Below are 26,694 nucleotides of genomic sequence, written 5' to 3'. Positions count from 1 at the left end.
CATATTAGTCATTTTGTACAAGAAGAATATGAAAAAAATGAAAGAAAGTGAAAAATAGCATGTTTCAGTCTATATTTAATCAATATCAGTTCTTTCTCTGAAGGTGGAAAGTATGCTTCATCATCAGTCCTTTGGGATTATCTTGGATCATTGTATTGCTGAGAATAGCTAAGTCATTCACAATTCTTACTTTAACAATATTGCTGTTAATGTGTACAACATTCTCCTGGTTCTTTTCACTTTGCTGTGCATCAGTTCGTGTAAATCCAGTTTTTCCTGGAATCATCCTGTTTGTAATTTCTTACAGCACAATAATAGTCTATTAAAATCATATGCCATGTTTAGCCATTCCCCATTTGATGGGCATCCCTTTAATTTCCAATTCTTAGCCACCACAAAAAGAGCAGTTACATATATTTTTGTACAAATAGGTGCTTTCCCCTTTTTTTGGATGTCTTTGGGTTATAGACCTAGTGGTATCTGCAGGTATAGATTTGAGTATCTTTGCAACTCTATGGCAGGGATTTCAGTTGCTATTTATAGAGGAAACCTGATGAGACAGTGGAGTTAACTCTCAAGAAAAAGGAAGGTTTACAGTTAGGGCCTGGGTCTATAAAAACGAGTAAGACAAAAAAGGGAGAAAACTGAAAAAGGAAATTTGAGGAGGAAAAAAAAATCAGAAATTAATTGAAAGACGCCATTTCTGGAAATATGGCTAAGAACTCATGTGAATGACTAAAGAGAGCTTTCCAAGTTCCTAGAAGCAGCAGAGGCAACAATTAAGTTGTTAAAACTTTGTATCCTGGATAGTCATTGAGTGTTACAAATGAAGAAATTCATTTGACCCCTTTGAAGTGGTTTCAAGCTACAGTAAACATTGTAACACCACCAATACTTAGAATCCTCCACTCTTTAGAACTGGAGGGGATCTTAGAAAATCAATTTCTGTTACTAAAGTACTCTGTAGAACAGTAATGGACTTAGAATAATCCAAAACTAAAAGAAATAAGTTCATATACAGTTCCATTAAGTATCTCAGTGCCTTGCCTTCCCTGAAGTCTGGGGTATATAGCAAGGAATTGGATTTCTACTAGCTGGATCATCTTGAGAGACCACAGTTTTATGCTGTATATAATTGTTGGAATAAATTAGTAGTTATAAAAATAAATTATACCAGGATACTATGACTGTTGTAAGAAATCTGTTTGATTAGTGTAATGTCCCCCCCCCTCCCATATTTAAAATGGTTGAGCTCTGAGAAGTGAATTGAAACCCTAAGTGGTCAGTATAATTTAGGCATTAAGATGACCAGCATGATCAGACCACTTCCCCCCCACCCCACCACTGTTGGTCTTGTTTTGGTTGTCTTAACTAAATGGTTAATCTAAATGGCATTATTTTCTTAATAACCTGGAAAATATTGGCTGAGTTAAGTATGAAGATATGACTTCAATGGGAAAAAAAGTCAAAACAAAACTGTACTCAAATCTGAATCCTGTATGGTAGTGATTCTTTAAATCTCATTATTATTATTTATATACTTATGAAAACATTAAGATAAATTAATGGAGAGTGAGAAGCTTTATTTTTAGTCTTATGGTGTATGACTTTAAAAAAATCATGCTCTTAACATGAATACACATCTTCCTTCAAAGTAGGTACCTTCACATTGTTTTTTAGTTCCAAAAATGTTTATGTTTGGATACTGTTCTTTTCTAGTATAAAAGGTTTTGTTGTACTAGGTATTTTAAGGGTATTTTTACTTCTTATCCTGTAGAGTGTATATTTAAGCTAAAACCAAATAAACAATGAGAGTAGAATATATCAAATATAGCATGTCTTTTTACATTGTAGATATTAGTTTCTGACTTCAATTTCCATGAGTTCCCTAATCTTGATTGTTTTTTGGGGGGGTGGTTAGCTTCTTTTCTTATTTTTAAAAAATTTTCCCCTGTCTACCTCCCCCTTTCTCCCTCCTTTAGAGAGGAAGTAGGTTAGGTTTCAGCCTCAAATAATTTTATCCTTCTTATGGTAACACACAGAAAGGCAGGAAGTCAAGATTTATGAAGAACTAGTGCCTCTGGTAGCTAATCCTTTGCATATAATCATCATGGCAACAACGGTAAAAAGGCCCAATGCACCATTACTGCATATAAACAGAAGAGTCTTGTCATGGTACAATGAAAGAGGTGGAAGGAAGTGATTTAAAGATCGTGTAAATAATCAAAAATAAATACGAAAACTTTTTTAAAAGGTTTTTTTTTTCCTCAACATAAGCACTGGATAGTAGAGGACCAAATGCTATAGTAAGGTATCAAAACTTACTTTGAAGTCTTCTACATTTTACTGACTTCATTAGGGTGTACAAGATGGGCCCCAAGAACAAAATCTCTGGTGTCCATACAACTGTTCGCTATTCTAGTATGTGTGCAACTCGGAGTTCTTATCAGGCAGTATGAGCACACTATCAAAGCGGGCATCTGTCATGCCTGATTTGAAAGGAAGTTTTTACTTTGTAGCAATATCTGTTTGTTGAAAGATGCTTTGAGTTTAACTTCATGCAGACAGACGCATAAGTCTTTATTGCATAAGTCTGTTCTAAAGGTCTGGATTTTAATTTTTCTTAATTTGTTCTTCCCTACTGATGTTGGGTAGTAAGGAGGGTTTCCTGGGGCAGTGATTGTGATATTTTTGCTGTACAGAAAAGTAAGTGACTTAGAGACCAGTTGTTATGTAGAACTTTGACTAATAGATGTTCTTTAGTTTTGCTTAATTAGGTTGAGATTGTAGACTCTGCTATAGCTATTCCAAATGGGGATTGTCTTTTCTGGAAGCAGCTGGGTGGTCCTGTGGAAAGAGTGCTATATTTGGATTCAAGAAAACCTGAGTTCAAGTTCATTTTCAGGCACTTACTAGCTGTATGACCTGGTCAAGTCACTTACCCTTTGTTTGCCTCAGTTTCCTCCTCTGTAAAAAGGGAGTAATAGCACCTACCACACAGGGTTGTTGTGAGGATAAAATGAGGTAATGTGAAGTGCTTTGTAAACCTTAAAGCACTGTACAAATGCTAGCTATTATTATTTCCTTATATTCCGCTTCTTCCTACCCCTTTGTTTCTTGTTTCTTTTTAGGTTTTTACACACATGAAACACTACTATGATCATGCTTAGAAACACTCTTGCTAGTTTTCTGCCACTTCCTTTGGAGGTACAAGTACTTTACAGCAGGATCTAGTTCAGTTCACTGAAGATTTTTTAAAGTGGCCCCTGTGTGCAAGGTGCTGTACCAAGGGTTAGGAGAGTGTTCTGCTTAGCATTTAAAGCCCTTCACAGTCTGGCTGCATCTTATCTTTCTGGGCTGATTATACATTACTCCCCCTCACATACTCTATGTTCCAGCCAAAATGACCTACTTGCTCTACCTCTTAAACAACATTCCACTTCCTTTCTCCGTTTCTCTTCACAGGCTGTCCCCTATTCCTGAAATGCTTTTTTTTAACCCCTTCTCTCTACTTGGAACCCCTAGCTCCCTTTAAAGGCCAACTCAATTGTTAACATTAATGGGAAGCTTTTCTTCATTCTCCAAGTTGTTAGTATTTGCCTTCTCCCCTCACTCCCTAAATTACTTTGTATTTATTATTTGTTTATCTAGGTATCTTTTGGTCAAATTTAATCTCCTTGAGGACAAGAACATTTAAAAAATTCTTTATATGCTAAGATTGTAGCTCAGTTCCTTATACATGGTATCTGCTTCATAAATGCTTGCTAAATTGGCTTGCATTGTGCTAGGCACAGGATGTGCTTGGACAGCTGTGTGGTGCCTGAATAGAATATAGGGCCTGGAGTCAGGAAGACCTGAGTTCAAATGCAGCCTCAGATACTTACTAGCTGTGTGACCCTGGATAAGTCACTTAACTCTGTTTGCCTCAGTTACCTCATCTGTAAAATGAACTGTAGAAGGAAATGGCAAACATCTCCAGTTTCTTTACCAAGAAAACTCCTGATGGGGTCACAGAGTGGGACATGACTGAAAACACAACTGAACAAGGCACAGGATATATTCATTGTATTTCTGTTGTCGTGCTGAGATTTTCACATGAGCAAAAGAAAGGTAGACCCGGGGTTTGACATAAGGAGTACATCACTATTTTATCTCTCTACCAGATCTTCCAACAAAGAAATACAGGAGCATAACCCTTTTCCCATGGTTCAAAGATATCATGCCTTCTACTTTTACAACCATTCCTTTTACGTATCTTTGTGAAGGCCTTATCCTCTTCTTTACTCCTGAAGGTGGATGTTCTCTAAATTCTATCCTTGAACTTCTGTCTTACCTCATTTGTTTCCATAGCTTTAATTAGTATCTCTGTGCAGGTGACTTCTAACTCTAAATCCCCAGCCCTACTTTCTCTGCCTAACTTTGTATGGCATCTTCTGCCACCTTCAAGTTGCCACCTTAATATTCCTCAGAGCCTCACATTCATATCCCAAATCAAACTTGCTCCTAAATTTGCTCCTCTTTCTGACTTCACCAGTTCTTTGAATAGCTCTGCCATTCATCCAATTGTCTGCCATGTTTGAAATCTTCCTTCTTATTCACTTATCCTATCTAATCATTTTCCAAACCTTGTTGATTCCACCTGTCAAAGCAAATTAGTAACTGTCTTGAGAGAATTCTTCAGATAATTTTTAACATCCTGATTGTTTTAGAGTCTATGTCTTTGACTTCTCTTCTTCCTCTCCTTTTCCCTAATGTTCTTACTTGAATACGGGCACTTGTTGCCATATGCCTTGAATTTCAATAGCTTCTGCTTTTTTTTCTTCCCTCCTCCAATCTGTTCTTCATACGATTATCGACATAATCTTTAGAGATCTTCATCTAGTCATATTGTTCACCTGTTCAGAAGTCTTGTGTCTCCTTATTGCCAGTGAGTAAAGTTCAGACTCTTGCTTATCAACAGAGCCACTCTACATTTTGACATCATCTTATCATTTCTGTGTAATCTCATAAAAGTCATCTTCATGCTCTCTGTACTTCTGCATAGGCCTCTTTCTGTCCTTTGACCACACGTTGCCCTCTTCTACCTCTGTGGTAGAATGCTCAACTCAAATGTTACCTCCCTTTGATGACCTTTCCCATCAGCCTCCACATACTTCTTTTTTGTATCTTCTGATTCACTTCGAGAGAGGCAGCATGGTGATGGTGGATAGAAAATAAGCCTAAGAACCAGAAAGACCTGTGTTCAAGTCCTGTGTCTTATGTATACTGGCCCTTTGATAATGGCAGGAAGACCAAATTGGAGGAGGGAAGAGAAAGAGAAAGACCTAAAGCTATTGCAGTTCAGGGTATGGGGCAAGTCACTATTCCTTACAATACTCTGGGCAGCCTATAAATTACAGAGCAGTTGCAAATCTGCATTGGTAGAGGAAGTTCTGTATACCAATCAAATCATGGTTATAGTTCCTGTATTATTATACACACATTGTGCATTTCTGTTATTTATGTTTGTCATCTCTTTACTCAATTGTACTGATTGATTAACAATTCTACAAAAATACTGAATTAACTTTTTTGTCTTATTCCCTTACTTGACTGCAAGCTCTGAAGGCAGTGACCTTTCATTACCTAAACTTTGTGTCACCACTATCACTAGCATATTTCTTTGGGAAAAGTTAGATACTTAAATATTTGTTGAATTTTTTGAATGAAGATTGTGTGTCATCAAGCAAGTGGGTATCTGTGACATCTTCCCTTGCCTGACCCTTCTGCTATATTTCCCCTCTGATTTTATTGAAGACTCAGATTGATAAGATGATTTTGGGGAGGAATGTGGTAACTAGTGAGTGGGCATTATGTTCTCCCCATTTTCTGCAGGAAATCGTAGTTACTGCATTTTTGGCTACTGTAGTGATGAAGAGAATACCTGAAATAGTGATCTCAGTAAGTGCTGGCCCTAGACTAGCTGCCTGGCAAGTGGTATCTACTAGAAGTATGCTTAGTGTGTCTTCTCTTGGTTTGTAGCAACAGGGGAAACTAAACTTTGAAAAGAGCTGAGCAACTATTGTGCTTCTCATCCTTTCCAAGTAGAGGTATTTGAGATGGTCAGTGGTAGTGCATTAGAGATGGTCCTGTATTTTAATGTCTATATCATGGGGGTAGACATCTAACACAAAGACTAATTTTAGATTATCGTTTCTGTCAGAAATTGATGTTGTGTGGATATGACAAATGATTGACTTTCCCCCCCATCTGGCTGTTTTGGCATCATAGTGACTGACACATGTACTATGTCTGGTTATAAACTCAGCCATAAGTGGTTTTTGCTTTCTTTCTGTTCTACCTGCCAGTTAGGGCAGACTTTGAGAAGGCCTTAGTTTACCTTTTCACTCTTCTTCTACTTAAGAGATCTTTTTAAGTTTTTAAACACCAAAGTAGGAGTCATGTATGGGGACAGCCTTTATTCTATTTTGTCCATGTAAAAGGAGAGCTCTTTTTACTCTCTGAGTAGAGGCATTGAAAGGCCCTTTTCTTTCCCTTAAATTTTTTTTTTAATTATCAAGCATTTTTTTTCCTCTCTTCCACCTCCCCCACCCACGGGGGCGGGGCAGGGGGAAGAAAAGAAAGAGAAACAAAGAAATACAGAACCCCTCCATCACATAAATATAGTCATACAAAATAAATCCCTACATTGGACACCTCCAAAAATACATTTTTTTTTCCTTTGTTAATCTACAATCTCTTTGTCATGAGGTGGGAAACATTCTTTTTTATCAGATCTCTGGAATCCTGGTTGAACATTTAGTTGATTAGAGTTTGTAAGTCTTTCAGAATTGTCTTTCCTTTTCTACAGTCCAGAATGATAATTTTGCATACAGTGGTTGAGTTAAATATCAGTTTTAGGCTGTTGATTCTTCTTAGCAACTTCCTATCAGCGACTTCGTATAGTGGCATCAATTACAAATTGCCTCAATTAGAGGAACCAAGTCCCTTACACAGAATAAAACATAAACTGTGCAACAAGGTTTTTGAACAGATTAAACTGGTTTCATCACTGCCAGTGTTGATTATGCACGCACTAGTTGAATTAAAGAGAAGAAAGGTTCCACACAGTATTTAAAATGTTACCTTTCAGAACTCTTATTTGTTGAAATGTAAAGTCCTTTTTTTCTTTCTTCTTTTTTAAAAAATATTTTTTGCCTGTGGAAGAGGAAAACTGAAAACTGAGGAGGAAGGACTTGTAATGTCACAGAAGAGACAGCTTCTGCCAAAATAATATTGACTGTTGGCAGTAGTACCTGATTAGTAGATGGAATAAAAATGCATAATCTGTGCCAGTGGCTCCAAGACCTAGCAATGATACTTAACCAAGGTGCAAAGTAGCCACTGGCTTTAAAATTGTGCTACTGGGGTGGAAACATGGTAAAATATTTGTCATGCTACCATTTTTATGGAAAATTTAAAAAGTCATGATCCTCAGGATAAAGCAATGTGCAAATTTTGAATCTGAAACAGTATCTTAGATACATGGACTACTAGTTATCATCTATAACCTTAATTTCATTGTTGTGGATAGAGATCTTTGAGTGAGGATCTTCCTACATATCATTACAGATGGCATATAGTTCTGCAATTCAGAGTTTTAGGTGGTCTGGGACACTGAGCAGTTAAATAATCTGTCCAGAGTTATAGAGCCATAGCATGTCAGAAGAGGGACTTAAACTCACATTATCATGACTTGTGGGCCTGTTCCCTATTCACTAATGCATATGCATCTTAAGCTTAATATGATGCAAAACAGGTAATAGATATTACTTATATGTATTGCGTAGTATTTGTCTTCAACTTTTCCTTTTTCATAGTCTTCCAAAATCTATATACTATTTTAGAACAATTTTAGACTTGGGAAAAGGGCATTGGAAGGTGACTAGTGTGAATTTTTTTATGGTTGTTTATGAATTTTAGATATGTAGATTATTTGTTCTCCTCAGTATTCTGAATGACTACTTCTCAAGTCCCAAGTATTTTGCTTAGTATAATGCATACACACTAGGTGTGTTGACATGTGTGTGTGTTTGTGTGTGCTTATTTATCATAACATGTGAAATTCCTGAACTTTGCTATTCCCCTCCCAGCTGCTAGTGAGAATTGGCTATATTCTGTTTTAAGCAGCAGCTAACAGAGCAAGAAAGGTATATGACGATATCCAACATGGTCACATCTGACATATAAGCAAAATATTTATATTGCAAATGATGTATTGACATTATTTTTCTTTCTCAAAAAACTTTTATTATTCAGTTACACAAGAAATAGTGGAACTAACATTCTATTTACTGAATGACTGAGCAGAAAAAAACAAACATGACACTGAAACTTTTCTCTAAAGGGCTATTCAGGTTATACTCAGCCCCTATACTGGAAGAAATTGTGTAATTACTGTTACTGTACTAGCTGTTAGAAGACAGTCACTTTGCTTGCCATTAGCTAATGGGAAATCAGTGCATTTTGCTAGACAATACATATTTGGGTAAGGCACAATCCACTGCACAGCTGAAAAGCCATGCTTTGTAGTGGATTTTTTGTTCACTGGATTTTTTTTTTTTAATTTCCATGGGCCAATTTCCTTCTCCCCCCAAGCCATCACATTTTGTCTTTTGGAGACTGAGGCTATCTTGCCCAGGCTAGAAGTAATAATGACCACTTCTAGGCTGATTCCAGTTTTGATGGGAAGAGAAACTTTGACCTGTTCCATTTTTCTGATTCTGAGCTGATTTTCTCCTCCTTGGGCAGCCTGACGACCCCTTGGTTCTGGGATTCACCATACTGGTGTCAGTCTTAATGTGGGTACCCAGTCAGTTTTAGCCATATTGCATCTGAGAAGGACCTTGCTCAAGTGACCCAGCAGCCTCATACTCTTTGGCAGTAGGGATTATAAAAATGCTCATCATGATTGGTCCAGTTCTTTTTTAAGCCCAGTCCTTGCCTAAAGCAGTGAGGGCAAATCCATCAAAAAGGGAATTCTAGTGTTTTCTCAAATTCTGTGTTTTTAAATCTGGACAGTAAGCAATGGCCTTGAATACAAATCTAACATGTAACATTTTCTTCTTCTAAAGGAAGAAAAAAAGAAGAAAGAATATTGAAGACGTCAGTCAGTCCTAACAGCTGAACTGAAATCAGCCCACAGGTATAGGCTATTCCTAGCTGAATTAAAAAAAAACTACTTAAATATTATGTGTGTGTATGTATACATGTAGTGAACAGCTAGGTGGTACAGGGGATAGAGTGCTGGGCCTGGAGTCAGGAAGACCTGAATTCAAATCTAGCCTCAGACATTTACTAGCTGTGTGACCCTGGGCAAGTAAGTTAGGTCTATTTGCCTCAGTTTCCTCATCTGTCAAATTAGGTGGAAAAGGAAATGGCAAACCACTCCAAGTATCTTTGCCAAGAAAACCTTAAATGGGGTCATGAAGACTTGAACACAACTGAGCAAAATGTATACATATACGTATGTATGTGTGCAAGGATACAATTTAATGATGGTCCTGTTAATGTCCTTTTCTTAAGAATTGAAGTTGCTCGGCTAACTTTACTGTTGTTATCATTTTGATCTTCTCAGAGCATCTCCCTGAAACTCAAAATAATCAACTGATCATTAGTTTAGTTCAGTGAAATAATTCAGTGGGAGAGTTTTAACTTCACTGTCGACACGGACACCATAGTTCATTTCAGTGTCAACTTTCTACAGTAACATATTCCCTGTCCTGTTTACTTGCTGGGCTTACAAAAACAAAACTGAGAAATCTGGTTGTCAATCTGGGATCATTAAGTTCATGGCAAGAAATTTTGATATTCTGTCATTATACACATTCTTTATCATTTAAAATTTTAAGTAGTATTAAACCAAGCAATAATTAAATCAGACCTTTTGCAGAATAGCAAAATTATTCCATGCCACTTTTTTTCTTGGTTCAGCTGGAGATTTGAATAAGACTTTTCTTATTCTGCCCCATAACTTAATATTTGCTTCAACTGAAAAATTCAAATTGTTAATCTTTTATAAAGTAGTCATTTCAAAAAATCATTTTGGATTATGAAAGCTGTAGAATTAAGTGGGTTTGAAAAAATGAATATAAAAATTGAATCTTAGAAGTAAATCTGAGTATGGAGTTAAGTTTTTAGTTACATGACATTGTTGATATTTTCAGTACATGCATCATGAATGAACCTGCTTCGAGCACAAGTGGCCAAGAATTTGATGTATTCAGTGTCATGGACTGGAAAGATGGAGTAGGTACTCTGCCAGGAAGTGATTTAAAGGTAAGTTGTCTTCAGGTAGATTTTTACTGCCAGTTCATTTTTAATAAATATGTGTATGTATATCCATTCTGTCAAACACACATACAAAAATAATAAGTACTTAAGCACACATTGAGTGAGTTCTTAGCATAAATCTTAAATTTGCATATTTATCTTATGAATTATGGGCTCCTAAAATAAGCTATGAAGCCATTCTATTATTTCCAAACATTAAAAATATTTAGAGACTTTCACTGCTAAAAGTTGTAAGTCCCAAAGGCCCCTCTGTTCATTGTGCAGAATTTAAGTAAGAACTTCAGTGTTTTCAAAGTTTTCAAGTGTATTTTAACTCCGGAAATCAATGTATGAGACCCGTCTTCTTGTTCTCTTGGCTATATGATTTTATACAAATTACTTAACCTCTTTGTTTCAGGTTTCCTACATATTTTATTGTAATAAGAGTAAATATAATTAAATTTATGAAGCATTTTGCTTCTTGGGGGAAAACACCTTAAAAAGTAAATGTTTTGTATCTTCTAGTGTGTAAGGTGCTTTCTGAGTAAATCAAGCTCCAGTTGTCTTATTCTTTTTAATACCACTTTCCTGGAGAGTAACTTAGTAATTGGTAGTAGTGTCATGATAGAGTCAATAAACTTCTGTAAAGATTCTTAATTCCTACCGTTGTAATATATTCCCAAAGTCTGTTTTATCATTAGTTCTAAACTTATAGTCTTAATTCCTCCCATTGTAATCTATATCTAAAGTCTATCTTGTCATTAGTTCTAAACTTGTAAAGAGTCTTAATTCCTCCTGTTGTAGTGTCTTGTAGTGTCCAAAGTCTGACTTGTCATTAGTTCTAAACCTATACCTGTCTGAATATTAGAATGAATAAACTTGTCCGAAATTCAAGGCCTACATTCTATATTATTTTGGAATCGAATAATTGCACATATTTGCCTAAATGTGTGAATTGAAGAAGATGCTATGTAAGAGTATAAATATGACATGATCTGATAAGCTTCTATTCTTTGTTCATACAAAAGTGACCATTTATACATATAGATTTACAATATGTAATATATACATATAGATCTACAATATAGATCAGGTGCAAATGTTTTCTTGGATTGTGCTATTAAATGATTTTTTTTCTTTTTTGCAAATAGAATCACTTTAAATTGATTAGAGTACATGTATTTTAAAACAATCTATTGATCAAAGATTTTTGGCACCTACTGCCAGGCACTGTGCTTCTTTTGTTAAATGAATTTTTTTTTGTAAATAGATCAGTTATTCTTTAAATTACCTGCTTTATAAATAGAGATTATTATATACTCTTTTTTTCAGGGAGACTATACCTATAAATCAAACCCTCATGGTAAAGATAAGAATAAGTCTTCATAGAAGGGTATCCTCAGTCTTCATTTTCTTTTTTTGCACATGCTTGTCAGTGACTATACTAAAGTTGCATACCTTTTGTGACAAGTTGAATTACATTTCCAGCCAGGGTGTCCTAGAGCTGATTGTTAAATTTTCAGTGTGGTCATTTACACCTCATAAATCATCAATCCTGCAACTTAGGACTTGATTTATTGTTTTGCTAGTTGTGTAGAATAAAGAGAATAATGGAGAAAATGTTAGCAATGCAGATTAAATTTAAAACTGTGTTGTGCATATATCCCCTGGCCTCTCAGTTGTTAAATATTTACCAGCACACCTCTATATTGTTCTATAACATCGCTTGAGCTCAGCAGGAGGGCAGCAGTGGGCTCAGGGGATGACATTGTCACCAGATAGGAGCCTTGATTCCTCTAGAATCATAATAATGATATCTGACATTTATATAACACTCATGTTTGGACGTAACCATTGTCTCACTGAGCCTCACAGAACCCCTGCTTCTACTTGTGTCCCTCCCTAAATCAGATCACAGACAGATACTGAAGGCCTATTCCACTTCCTCATTGTATGAGGGTGGTTCTGGACTCCAGAAGTCAGTGTCATTCATTGGAGTTCTAGCTCTGGCAGGCTTCACCAAACTGGAGTGCTTTTCAGAATGGTCCAAATATAGACTTTATATCTATCATCTCAAAAGTAGCCAGGTTAAGCCTTATCACCAGTTTGGATGCAGGAAGGTTGATTTTTCATTTATGGCAACTCTCAGATAGGTTGAACTTAGTTGAAGAGATGTTGCGATATTCATTAATAGAGGGAGCATCTGTACCTATTAAATGATGGATTCATGAAATGCTCTATTTGAAGGAGCATTGGATGAAGAGTCAAGAGATCTGTGTTGTAGTCTTGGTTCTCCTAGTTTGTCTGACTTTGAGTTATTCCACCTCTCTTTGCCTGAGTTTTCTCATTTGTAGAATTAGTGAGGTTGGACATCTAGATGTTATGAGTCCTATCTAGCTGTAATATTCGATTTCTGTATTGGGGCTTGATGCAATGAAGATATTGGTCTGAACTTGTCCTTATATTATTAATACAGTTTCAAAATATGTCCTTATATATTTGATTACAGAGGCTTTTTAACTTTATGTCACAAAGGGGGTAAAACACTCGTATAAAATTTTTAATAAGCTCTTGTGACTTCATTGATATAGGAAACTCTGGTTGAGGAAATTGCCTTTCCCAATGCAGGTGTTTCCTGGAAGCACTGAGAGATGTGGGGACTCTCTTAGGGTCATATGGCTAGTGCAAGACAGGGCTTTAACTCAGGTCTTCCTGACTCCAAGACCTGCTTCCAGCTACTGTATCTTGTAGCCTTTCACATTGCTATGCTATAGATGGTACATAAATAAGTTTTATGATCCTCACTTATATCTTTTTCTTTTGCCATTTATCATCTGGTCTAGGTCTCTATTGTGTAAGTTAGCTTTTATTTTAATCACCTACTGCTACTACATTTATTTCTCTGATGTCCTTTCTTTCCCTGCCCTCCCTTTCCCCCTCCCCCCACCATGATTCATTTTCTACAACAACCTATAGGAGATTTTCATCCTTTGTGTTGTCAGTAGTTTAGTGAGTTTCAGACACAGTTCCATGGAATAAGGTCCCTTCTAGCTGAATAATTTGGATGCTTCAAGGTCGGCCAAACAATGGAGTTGTAACAATTTCTACATTAATTTAGTCAGTATAGAAAAGTAATAATAGCTTTTTTTATTTTGAGGTATCTAATTCAACTGTTAAGGCTAATAAGATCACCTGGTTTAATTATGATATATTCACCTCATTTTATATTGTATAGATATACCCACACATAGTTTTATTATCTTTTATGGTCATTATAATTTTCATTATTATCTTTTATTGTTGTTTTAGGGTTGTGTCACTCTTTTCCCTTGAGGCAATCCAGACATTACCAAGTCAATTATGTAGCTTGGATCCTTTAAACCAAATTTTGTTTTTGTATTAAAATCTGAGTTACATAAGAAACCTGAAGGGAATTTTCTCTTACACAAACTTAAGGTTGCAGGGAAAACTGAATAAATCATGGAGTCTTCCATATCTCTTATCCACAGTCTCCCATTGTCTGGATTTCTGTTTTTGTTATAATGTAATTGTAAGTACTATAGGGTGACAACATAGTCCTTAGTTTGGTTTAATGAAAAGAACACTTGGCTTAGGGGGCAGAAGTCTCATTTATGATCAGCATCGTGCTAGCACAAGTCACTTAATGTTTTTATGAGCCTCGATTTTCCTCATCTATGTAATGGAGATAGTAATTCCTATCATGCCTACATCCCAGGGTTGGGCAGATGAAATAGTGGATGTTGAAGCTCTTTGATAACTGTAAAGCATTATATAGATATAAGGTTCTTATAATGGGTTTCTGTAATACGTAGATTGTGCTGTTAGCCTCAGAGCATCACAGCAAAACAGCAAGCTCAGTTTTCAGAAATAAATCAGTTAATGCAAGGGATGCTTTGTTAGCCCTATAGAATGTTTCTTTACAGTGGGATGTGTTGCTATTTTGAAGAGTTTTCCCTGTAGGGTCTTCTGGTCAGGTTCAAGTCAGGAAGCTTTACATATTCAACTTAACCCAAACAATTTATGGATGAACAGGGAAATAGAAAATACTTGAGACTGAATAATGCAGAATTGTTGGAAAAAACACTTGTCAAGTGACCTCTGAGATCCCTTTCAGATCTAAGCCTATGATCTGGTATAGAATTGTGACCTAGGATCGAGATTTGGAAGGGAACATGAGGATCATCTGGTTTGATCCTCTTCTGTTACAGATGAGGAAGCTGAGGCTCCAAGAGGTTAATCAGCTTTTCCAAGGTCACAAAGGTAAGTGGCACAGTGAGGTTCTTGAATCGATTAAAGATAAAGTTAGGATTTAGCACAAAATAATCAACTAAAACTATTTCATGAAGAAATTTACACATGGGTAATTATCACTAGTATTAATTATGTGAATATACTGCTTATACTACAGATAATCACATTTATATAGTACTTACTTTAAGGTTCTCAAAGCACTTTTATCATTACAAGCCTTTGATGTAGGTAGTGGAAATATTATCATCCCCAGTTTCCTGATGAGGAATCTCGAGGAGATTCATAGTCCTGTTAAAGATTATATTACTATAATTGTTGGAGCCAGGAGTCACACTGGTTAATCAGGTCTTAATACTACAAACTTAGCACTCTTTCTTGGTGTATTTTTGTAAACATTGTTAATGTGACTACCTTAAAGTTTGGAGGTTTTTTAAAAATCTTATTTTCCGCATGTTTCAAAACAGAACAGAGCTATTTGCAGCAGATTGGCACTCACCATAGATGGCAAGGTCCTCCAGATGCTCTTGTTCATGGATAACATTGTGCTGTGATTGAATCAATCCCTGGAACATGGCAGGGCCTCCTAAGTGAGAGCCATAATCTCTTGAAAGCGTTTGGCCGAACAGGCCACACATGGAAAAAAGAAAAATTAAACAAAAAAAAACATGTAAGATGAAGGCTGCCTGTTGTAAAAGCTGCACTTGGGTAAACAACCTGTAGAGCTTGGACAGATTTTGAAAAAACACTGAAATGGGCAATGTGCTGGGCCCAGAATTGAACAGAAGGGGAATAGTCTGACTTGGGAATTTGTTCAGTGATTTCAATGACCCTTAACTTCTTCCTGAGACTGAAAACCTATCTTTTTAGCAACAGTATTCTTCCAGTTCTTTGGCTGGGAGTGATGGGATACCACAGTATACCGAGAATTAAAATTCAGGCTCACTCTTGAGGCAAAAAGGAGGTGTGTCACGGGGATGAGTAGGCTCTACACATCACTATATTTCAGGAATTTAAAAATGTTTTATTGATATAATTGTTTATGCAGCTGTAGCTGTAGTGCAAACTAATTTTAAGGTATGAGTAGATAACACAGTATTGTTTGACAAGTTTATCATTTTTATCATTGCTGGTACTGAGAACTTTTATAGAACTGAAGCACTTGTTTCCTATTGCTTTAAATGGTGCAGGCCACCCAAATTGATGACTTTAAAGTGTAGTGCAGATAAAAATAAGGATTTTTAGCTATTATTCTAAATACAATCACAGCATCTTGATCAGCCTCAAAATTGGATTGTTTTCTTTTTTCAGAATGAAAGAGTTATGATGTATTAGTCTTTATGGAACTATGTATCTGAAACTAGAGTCACAATGTATAGACAACATAATCAACTTAGATCCAACATTTTCATCTATATTTAATCAGCAAGCATTTATTAAATTCTTATATTCCAGACAATTTGCTAGATGCTGAGGATAAAAATACAAAAATGGAACATATCCTGCCCTTAAGGAGCTTATATTTTTTGTGGGGAAGATAATATGTACATTTATAATTATATTCAAACATATAAGGTAACTTGTAGGGGGAAGGCAGTAGAAGTAGGGGAAGGAGGAGTCAGGAAAAACTTCATGTAGAAGGTGGTTTTGACCTAACTTTGACAAAAACAAGGGATTGTTCCAGGCTGAGATGAGAAGAAACTATATACTAGAGAAATTGGGTCAACCATGACGAAGGCACAGATTTTAGAGATGGAGTGATACGTGAGGAACATTAAGAAGACTAATTTGACCAGATTGTGGAGTGCGGAAAAGAGAAATGTCAAGGAAAGTTGGAGCTAGGGTTATAAAAGGTCTTTGAATGCCTGGAAGAGTTCATATTTGACCCTAGAAACAATAAGGAGCCACTGGGGTTTATTGAAGAGGGAAATGACTTGATTGGACCTGAATTTTAGGAAGATCACTTTGGAAGTTGTGTGCAGGATAATTTGGAGAGAAGGGAGACTTGAGGCAGTGCCACCAATTCAGAGGTTATAACTGTGCAGCAGAGAGGTGATGAAGGTATGAACTAGAATCACCTCTGTGTGAGTGCAGAAAAGGAAATAGCTATGAGAAATGTGGCTGAGATACATTGTAATTACCCTGAAAACAAGGATAACACAGAGGAGCTAGGTGAAAAAACAAAGCACTCGATCTCATCTATTTTTATAAAATAAGATGGGAAAAATAAATAAAAGAATAAATTTCCAATAAAACTCAGACAATTATGTGAAATTTTTAAAATTTTTGAAATGTGATGCCTTTTCTTAAAAAACTATGCTAAAACTTAGTAAAAACTTTAGTTAGTTAGTAAAAAGGTTGTTACATCTATGGGGGCCAACCTGAACCTCAGAGTTAGAAAGATATTGGCTGTCTGCTTAGAGAATAGGTTATTTGGGATGAAAATACTAAGATAAGTTTTGATCATAAAGACCTATTATTTTAGTGCTGAAGCCATCAGAATTCATAGTCTCTGTGTTACAAGTCTTTATTTCAAGCAACATCAGTGGCAACTTGCATAGATAGTAGGTGTTTAATATAGTGTTTGAATTTTATTTTCACTTGTTGTTTGTGGAAAGAAGCCTAGGATGATTTGATAGATTTAGCAGCAGTTTAGAAATTTAAGCCTTACTTGATTTGATGTGTTGTCTAATTTTTCACATAAGCTCCTTATGTTTCTTAATGGTAGAATCAACCATACCAACACTCGCCCCAACAGTGAGATGAAGAATGAAGTATAAAAATGAAATATGACTTTCTTAATAGGAATTTTAAAACCCACATATATTATTTTTCTTTGATAAGTAATCATCGAATATTTTTTCCCAAAATGATTACCAATGCTATTAGATTTATTAATTAACAGTAATTATTGTGATATCCTGTTTTGTCCAATCTTGCCCAGTAGATGGTACTGTTAGTCTTGTTTTGAAACTTACAGCTTTCATGCTTTTGGGTCCTGATATTGAACTTTTCACTTTAACATTCTGTTTTTTATTGGTTTGGAAAAGTGAAGTCTTCCCTCTCCAATCTTTTTTTTTTAATTTAGCTAAATAATACATAAATAAATAATACATCTGCTCATTTCTTTCTTTGTCAGGAAATAGTTTTCTTAGGCACAGCAAGCAGTGCTTTTTCCTTTGTTCCATAGCTGTAGGATTGAGTCCTGTCTTTATGAAGCCTTCAAGAGAAGAAGCTGTGTTCACATTTTGTATATGAGGGGCAGGCAGGTCCCAGAGGGAGAAGAGAAAAGGGATTCTTGCAAGGGTAGAACTGGGTCCTTGCCTGGAAAAGATGCTCTTTTGGTCTGTTTCTTCCTACCTACCTTTCTTTAGACCCTACTCACTGGGAGCAGTGCATTTGCCTGGCTTTGAGAGTATCCTTGCTATGTGTAAATGAGAGAAGACATTTTCACTTGTCCTCAACAACTTTTCTGGCTTGTTAACATGCCTCGACTCTTCTGCTAGAAGAAAAAAGTATTGAGTTCAGTATAGCAAATAAATGCTTTGCTAATTTGATAGAATCTTTTTCTTGAGATTTTTTCAGTCTTGGGGACACTCTAGATATATAAAATAACTTCGTTTTTGTGTACAGTGAGTGGTAAATTTTTAGGTTGGCAGATAGAATACTTATTTAGACAATAATTGTCTGAAGCAGCTAAGTGCTAAAAGGAGCAGCCTTTGAATTCTGCTTTTTAAAGCAGTGTTCATTACATGTAAAATAATCATAATTTCTGATTAGTGCTATTTGTTTCTATAAAATAGAAAGAATTCAGACAAAAATGCATTTTATTTAGTTAATGATCTCACTATTTTAGAGAGGAAAAGATTAGAGCAAATAGAAGATAGTATTTAGTTTTAAAATTTTTAAATAATTAGTAACAGAATCCAACCATGCTATTTTAGGAAAATATGTTGTTAGATGCTGGCATTTCAATGACAGAAGATTTCCAGCCAATAACTTTGGGGCTTTGTTTGATTTTTATCTTGTAGGGATTGAAATGTACCTAAGAGGGAATTGCCCCTTCAGGCTGCTTCTTGAAAGCTAAATTGTCTTGTGGCTGTGAGTTATGCTTTGCTCTTACAGCTAGTTTGACTCCTCTGCAAGGAAAGAGAAAGGAATCCAATGGGCAGAGAAGGGAGGGTCTGTATAAGAAAGTGTAGCTTCCTGTGGGTGTCCAGTGCTCATCTCCAGCACGGCTCTGTTGTCTTCACTTTTGCTCTTCCCGATCTAATGTGTCCCTTTTGTTTTTCGAGATCAGAGATATGATACTGAATTTCTAGGAAATCGAATGGAATTTAGAGCCAAAAATAACTTTATAGATCAGAAATTCCAATCCCTTCACTTTACTGAAGCTACAGAGAGTAGATAACAGACAGATGTGAACTCTTCTCATTTTCTGTGCAGAGCAACGTGTTTTTATTATTTGTTCTATCTTTAGAGTAAGTGATAGATTGTTATTTTCCATATTAGAAATGATGCTATTTCTTCTTATTTTTTTAAAAATGTGGTATTTTAATCACCTGTGTAGACACACAATTGTTTAAAACACTTAAATAATATGCTTTACAACTTACCTTTGATTCCCATTAAATAAATGCTGGACATAGGGACCTTAGTAAATTTTGCTCATGTCTTTTGTATTCTCTTACATAGTTTCGGGTAAATGAGTTTGGAGCCTTGGAAGTGATCACAGATGAGACTGAGATAGAAAGTGTTAAAAAGGCCACTGCCACCACAACCTGGATGGTGCCTACTGCACAAGAAGGTCAGAAAGAAATGGCTTTCATGTTTCTTTTGTTTCTTTTCTGTTTTGAATGTTTTTAATTATTGTAATATAAACATATGTATATAAACATCTAAAGTCTTAAAACTGAGGATCTTCGATTTCATGGGGTCTGTGAATTGGGATGGAAAAACATCTTAAATTCTTGTATTTCTATGTATTACAACTATGTATTTTATTTTATGTGTTTAAAGACTTTATTCTGAGAAGGGGTCGATAGACTTCACCAGACTGTCAAGGGGTCCCATAACCAAAAGAAAAAAGTTTAGAACTCCTGGCTTTTAAGAATTTGGGGCTTATATAGTATTTTTTGTTCTTTTTCTTATATAAAAATATCTATATTTGTTCATGTTTAAATTCATAATAAAAATAAAGATTTTAAATCTAAGATAGCACTGGAAAATGTCCATGGAATGTATTCTTATATAAATTTTTAACAAGAAAAAGAAATAGGATAAACTCTAACATTTTAAAATAACTGCAGCCTAGCTAATTCTAGATTGGATTAGCATAGAATGAATTGGAGGATTGGTAGTTCTCTAGCTAACTCATAGTCCACGTTGGTGCTTTAGCAAAAATGTCACCACTTTTCTTTAATTTACTAAATATTTTGATTGAAAATGCAAATTTTGAGATCCAAAGGAAGTATCTGGATAATTGTGATTGTACACATTTGGTCTTAGACACAAAAAGGGAAATGGAGAGATGTTACTATTTTGAATTTTAGCTATGTTTACACTTGTAATTCAGGCTAAAAAAAGCCTATATTAATCAAAAGTCTATTACATGGACCACTCTTTGGGTACTATAGCAAATACTTTATTGGTAGTATCAAAAAAAAGAACCACTTTCTGAAATTCAGGACTCCAAATTAGCCACCAAGGTAGTCCTAATTTATTGGTAATTTGACATTTCTCTTTCCCTCTAAAGTTTTCTGTAGGGTAGTGCTTAGATAGATTATTATTTGATTTTATTTCAGATTTTTTTCTCTTTGTAAATTTCTACCTCCATTTTCTGCCTACTATCTGCCTCTCTATCTCCAAATCATTTAAAGTATACTCTTATGGTTAATCAAAGTGTTGCAAAAGTATTACATTGTATAAAGGAAAGAGCACTTCACCTAGATTCAGAAGGTGGGTTCAGATCCTCACTTTATCTACCACTTACTAGCTCTATGACTTTGGGTAAGTTACTTGGACTCCCTGATTGTCAGTTTCCTCATTTGTAAAGTGAATGTATTACCTTTTCTACTTATTCCACAAAGTGATTATAAGAATCATATGAGAGAATGTTATATAAATTCCTTCATGACTACAGAGCACCATATGGCTATTTATTAACATTTATCATGCTAATGATGATGCATTTTGGAAAGAAATTTGAAATGATACCAATTTAGTGATGCCCTTCTTTTACCTTCTAGTTTTTTCAGAGAAGACAGGGGTGCCTTTCCGGTTGAAGGAAACAATGAAAGTAGAAGGACTTCAGTTCTGTGAAAACTGTTATAAGTATGGCACTGTAGATGAGTTTCTTTCTGGAGGAAAATTTTGCAGTCAGAAATGTGCACGTCAGAACAACGACAAGTAAATTTTGTTTTTATCATGTATAAAATGGGGTTTGTAAATATAAAGATAATGCAGATGAGACCTGATTTATGTTAATTGCTTCTTAGTTTTTAAAAACAATTTTTTAAAGCTAATGATGATTTCAATAAGCATTTATTAAGCACTTGGTATATGCTAGCCACTATGCTAACTGCTAGGGATGCACTTAGAAATCAGTAAGGCATTGTCTGCTTTCAGGGTTCTCCTTTGCAGTGGGGAAAATTTACCAATTTTCAACAATCACAGATATTCCAGCATATATAGAAGAACCAAAAAAAAAGGAGTTTACATAAATCTTCTGAACTTTTGTTACATACAATTTGTTTAGAAGATATATATACACACACACACACACACACACACATACATATATATGTATATGTATATATGTGTGTGTGTGTGTACATGTATATATATATATATATATATATATATATGACTTTCAGGGACTAATTAGATAGTTCTTGGGAGGGTAGAGTTGGCTACAACTAAATTTAGCAGAGTAATAATAAGATTGCCATTTTGTTTCCTTCTATATTTCTTTTTATTTTTGTCCATGTAATTTTTGCTTTATTGATCCTTGTTTCTTTTTTCCTTGTATCTTCATCTCTTCCTGCTTATTCTCTGCCTCTTTAGAAGCCTTCCTTCTCTTTTTTTTTCCAAGACTTTCCTTTTAATGTTTAAGTATACTTAAAATTTTTGATAGGCTTGTTGATTCTGACTTCTATTATGTCATTACCCTTCTTTGTACTTCATAAGCTCCTTGCCTGTTACTACAATAATTGCCTCTTTTTTAGATTGTTAGGAATATGATTTTAAAAAATTTTCTGTAACATGAATATTGACCTCATGTAGCATGGTTGAAGTGGAAAGAACATTGGCTCTGGAGTCAGAAAATTGGGGTTCAAATACCTCCTTACACTTGTATGGTGTTAAGCAAGTCAGTTCCCCAAGTCTTAGTTTTCTCATCTCTAAAACTGTATAGTCTCTGGTGCCTTCCAGTTCTAGATCTTTGAGTTTACTAACTGAGCTTTGTAGAAACGTTTGTTTTTTAAATAAAAAATACTCATTATAATATGAGCTCTTTAAGGGCAGAGACCATGTTCTGTTTTTTTGTTTTTAAATTTTCTTTGTATTCCCACTGTTTAGCACAGTCTCTATCACATAGAAAGCACTTAGTAAATTTTTGTTGATTGGCAAAAGTAATTGTGCCGAGACCTTTTATTTGTAACAAAGTATTTGAGATTCATTTGAAGGAAAATGAGTCATGGTTTTTAGGTGTTTATGTAGTAGTGCATGTGATTAGTTAGCCTACTACCAGACTGCATTTTAGAAGAGAAATGTGGCACACCCTGACATGTGGTGGTGTTTGATCTGCTTCCATTTTAGAGACCTTAACAAAATCAGTCTATCTTCAAAACAAATTTTTAATTACACATATTTATTGCAAATAGTTGTGTATTTTATACTACAGTTATTTGACACATTTAATGGGGTTTTCTGATGTCATTTAATGGCATATAATTTTTTAAATTGTTTCTTTTCTCTGAGTAATATTTTACGAAGTTAGCCTTTTACAGTTGGGTTTTGTCTGTCTGAGTAATAGTTAGCTAAATCCTTGCTTTACAGTAGACCTGAAGACTTACATCTTTTTTTAAAAATCAGATTCTTTATTAGTTTTGGTGACAGATGTGAATGGCAAATAATTTTTAACTTGTAGAACTCATTCAGCATAATGTTGCTGGTGTCTCTTTTGCAATTAATATAACATAGTTTCCGCTTTCTGTACCCTGACAGCTGTCATGTGCATTAGTGGTTTTAAGTGTATTTTATATATGCTGTCCAGTTGTGTTCTAGTTCTTCCCTTTGGTTAAAAATGTTCCTATTAGAGAAGTTAAATATTTTTAATGAATTCATCATTGATGATTATGTAGATATGTGACAGATGGTGTCTCTTAGTAATATTTGGTTTATTTTCACAGCAGGGAACAGAAGGAGGAAAAAGATGGAGGTGAAGACAATGAAGAAGATGACTCTAAGTGTAGTCGGAAGAGGAAAGCAAAATTACCTCTCAGAGTAGAGCCAAAGGAAGATGGAGAGGAAAGAGAAGATGAAAATGTTAGTATCTTCTTGTATAATGATGTTATGGACAATAGTGCTGCCTTCATACCCATAAGGCAGCCATTTTTCAGTTCAACAAAGGCTAAAGTATTGAAGCATGTTCATACCACTCTACTAGGTGAAACTGAAGGTTAAGATAGGATACTTTGTCCAGACCTCTGCAATTGCTTCATTTACAAAGAGCTTAAAGATAATAATAGAATCCCTATTAGTCTACCATATTGGACCTTCTCCTTAAACACAAACAGACCAGTAAAATTAGTTGTGCTGGAATGCTCCTTCTGCTATTTTCTTGGCACTTATGCTTTTCATGGTATTTGGTAGAGAGAGTTTCCATTTGAAGTAGATAGGTTGCAAATCCATGGTATTTCTTCATTTTCTTGAAGCGGTTCTTGGTGTCTTTACATGAACCAGTGGAGATGAGTGTGGAGAACCTACCTCCTATTCTAAAGATGTAAAATCAAATCTTGGCTAGTGAATAAGAACCAAGAACATTTAGATAACTATCACCTTAAAATAAAGGCAATAGGAAGTACCTCATAATTCTGGAGATAGGAGCATTTTGCTAATGAAACCCAAGTGATAGCTTTGCTTTTTCTGATCCCTTTGTGTTATTTGCACATATGGTAAATATGCCATTGTAATGTTAATGGAATAGAAAGATCTTTCCTGTCCATTAATAGGCCTGTGTGACCACATGTGTTCAAGCACAGCTGTGATACATCTTGAGTTACATGGAGCCCATTGGGGGAGGAATTTGCCTAAGGAGAAGCTTGCTTACTGGAAGGCTTGCTTGTAGGAAGGCTTTCACACCTTTTGATACTAAGCTAATTAGGCATTGAGTCATAAGGGTTGTAATGCCTTCTGGCTCTGAGAAGTGTACATATATTCTGAGGTTGGTATTTTCCTTTGGGGGCTTGCTCTTGAGAAGGACCTTTTAATTCCCTGGGTGGGACTCTGAGTAGCCATTTGTTAAAGACCCCCCCCCCCCCCCACTACTCAGATGTTAGTGCTCTCCTGATCCGGTGATGTATGTAGGTGGTTGTATTACTTTGTTCGGACAGTTGGAGCCCTGTCTGTTGATCCCTATGCTAATTTCTCTGCTTGTATTTTCTCCGCTTATATTTTCTCTGTTTGTATTTTCTCCACATTCAGGGTGCTGACCTTTCTCCTGAACTAGTGAATGTAATTAAAGTAAGATTGTTGACCCCTTAAAAGTTGCTTTCCTTTAGAAAAGCAGATCAAAGAACTTGTGCTAGCAGGCTATCCTGAGTGTTCTAGGGTACTTGCTGTTACAGCCATTCTTGTCTTAATCTAAGTCATTGATAAGTATGGTAAATACCACAGGGTCAAGCACAAATCCCTGGGCAATCTACTAGAGACCTCTTTATAAAATTACAAACAATTCCTCCAGTCCAGCCATTCAGCCATTTCTAAATCTTCCAACTACTGATGTTTTGCCCAAATTTTTATATCTTTTCCCCAAAGAGAGGATAAGAGATTTTGTCAAATGCATTGCTAGATTTTAGGTAAATCCTAACTATATCATTCCCATAATCTACCAATCTAGTAGCCCTATAGAAAAAGAAATGTGGTTAGTTTGATCTGACTCATCCTTGATGAAGCTGTATTTATGTACTCCTCTTTGAAATGAGAAATTTAGATGACATGGGCTTCTAAAGTTCCTCTTTGGTTTTCAATCTGTGATACTACTTCTTTCCTCATTGTTTATTATCTCATTAATAATCCATTGTAGAATTTTACCAAGCTAGCTGGTTTATGGGCAGCTAACTTGGCACAGTGAATAGAGTAGTGGCCTGAGGGCCTGGCGTCAGGGAGACTCATTTCCTGAGTTCAAATCTGGCCTTAGACAATTACGAGCTATGTGATCCTAGGCAAGTCACTTAACCCTGTTTGCCTCAGTTTCTCATTTGAGTTGGAGAGGGAAACAGTAAACCACTCCAGTATCTTTGTCAAGAAAACCCCAAATAGGATCACAGAGATTTGGACCCAGACTAAAATGACTGAACAACAACAAAGCTAGTTTATAGTTTTCAAACTTGATTCTTTTGTTCTTCTTTGAAAATTAGGACATTTACTCTTTTTTGGTTCTATGACAGATTTTCCCTTTTGGCAAGATTATTCAGAGGTCGTTGACATTGGCTTAGCAATCACATTCCCCACTTCTTCCTGTACCCTAGGATGCAGTTCAACTGGGTGTGGTGAACTGAACCCATTAAGGGTATATCGTTAAAGCTCTCTTGCTGTGTTTCTGTTTGCTTTCATCTCCCAGTGAGCCAGTTTTGTTCTATCCGTTTTCGTCTAAAGATTTTTCCAAAGATACAGAAAACAAATAAAATTTGACACAGAAAACTTGACGCAGAAAACAAATAACATAAGAGTTATTTCTGTTTTTTTCTCTATCATTTTACATTTCTCAACCAGCCCTAAGTAGTGGTCTTATTCTTTCTTTGAGACACCTCTTTCCTTCTATTATAGCTAAAAATAAACTTTCTTTGTTATTTTAAACATTTCTAACCAATTTTAGGTGACATTAAGCTTTAGTGCTTCTTATTGGACCATGGTATACTTGCCCTTGTATCTATATTTTCTTTAAAAAAGATATGTTGGTTGATATAAGTTGGTGAGTTCCTATGCATTTATACCAATATCTTTAGACAACTCCCTCTTTTCTTCCCATTTGCAATTGTTTTCCTTTGTGTCTTCAAAATTTTACTCTTGATAGCTTTCCATATATCATGGCCTGCCTTCTGTAGAATTTTATGTCATGAAATCCTACCTATCCATTCTCTGAACCCTTTGAAATCTTTTCTTCCAAAATCTGGAAAGCATGTCAGACCATGTCTGGCCTTCTTTATCACAAATTCTAAGATTGAATGATCCCTTTCCAATAAGGCGTTCCCATCATTTCTAAGTTAGCAACAATTCTTATTTGGTGGTTGAAAAACAGTTCCAAAATTGCTCTTCCCTCTGTTGATGCCTATACCTTTGGAAGGATGAAATTTGTTAAGGCAAATCAAGAAGTTATTTGCTGATCTACGAGAGACCGAGAGAGAGGGGGGAAGAGAGAGAGAGAGAGAGAGAGAGAGAGAGAGAGAGAGAGAGAGAGAGAGAGAGTGAGTTGTACCAGATAATTGAAATCATCATCACTACCATATCAGACCTCTGTGCCAGTCTTGCATTGTGTTTCCTGAAGCACTAGCTTATTTCTTCTTTTAGATGAGGTGTTCTGTGCTGTGCTCTGTCAGTATCACATCTGTTTCTGTCTCTGTGTTTCATCGTCATGCTTTTCCCTTCTGCTTCCTGGACTTCATCATGTATCTATATCTTCTTCATGTTCCATGCTATTCCCTTTTAGCTATCCTGTCTTTATTAAAATAGGTATTCTTTTCCAGAGCCACATTCCAGTGATGATCCCATCCCACCAAACTCAGTGATAACTATGAGCTCTAAGTAGCCTCCTTGCATTGGGATCTGTAGTTACTTTGCTTGTTAGCTCATACTTTGGGCATACGTGTATAGATATCTAAAACTGGGTTTTGT

At 35.6% G+C, this 26,694-nt stretch overlaps 1 protein-coding gene across 2 annotated transcripts in view; it reads left to right on the top strand.

The window, feature by feature from the left end:
* Positions 1 to 26,694, top strand: part of L3MBTL3 (L3MBTL histone methyl-lysine binding protein 3) — a 154,029-nt gene that overhangs the window by 11,856 nt on the left and 115,479 nt on the right. For both annotated transcript variants that reach the window (XM_036768842.1, XM_036768843.1), the window contains exons 2-6: positions 9,114 to 9,184; positions 10,206 to 10,317; positions 19,276 to 19,387; positions 20,829 to 20,988; positions 22,992 to 23,127. In XM_036768842.1, the coding sequence (XP_036624737.1) occupies positions 10,216 to 10,317; positions 19,276 to 19,387; positions 20,829 to 20,988; positions 22,992 to 23,127 (510 nt within the window). In that variant the 5' untranslated portion in view covers positions 9,114 to 9,184; positions 10,206 to 10,215. The remainder of the gene's footprint in view (positions 1 to 9,113; positions 9,185 to 10,205; positions 10,318 to 19,275; positions 19,388 to 20,828; positions 20,989 to 22,991; positions 23,128 to 26,694) is intronic.

Source organism: Trichosurus vulpecula, chromosome 7, assembly GCF_011100635.1.
Source record: "Trichosurus vulpecula isolate mTriVul1 chromosome 7, mTriVul1.pri, whole genome shotgun sequence".
Lineage (NCBI taxonomy): Eukaryota > Metazoa > Chordata > Mammalia > Diprotodontia > Phalangeridae > Trichosurus > Trichosurus vulpecula.
Note: the sequence above shows the minus strand (reverse complement) of the source record. Positions and strands in the feature narration are given on the sequence as shown.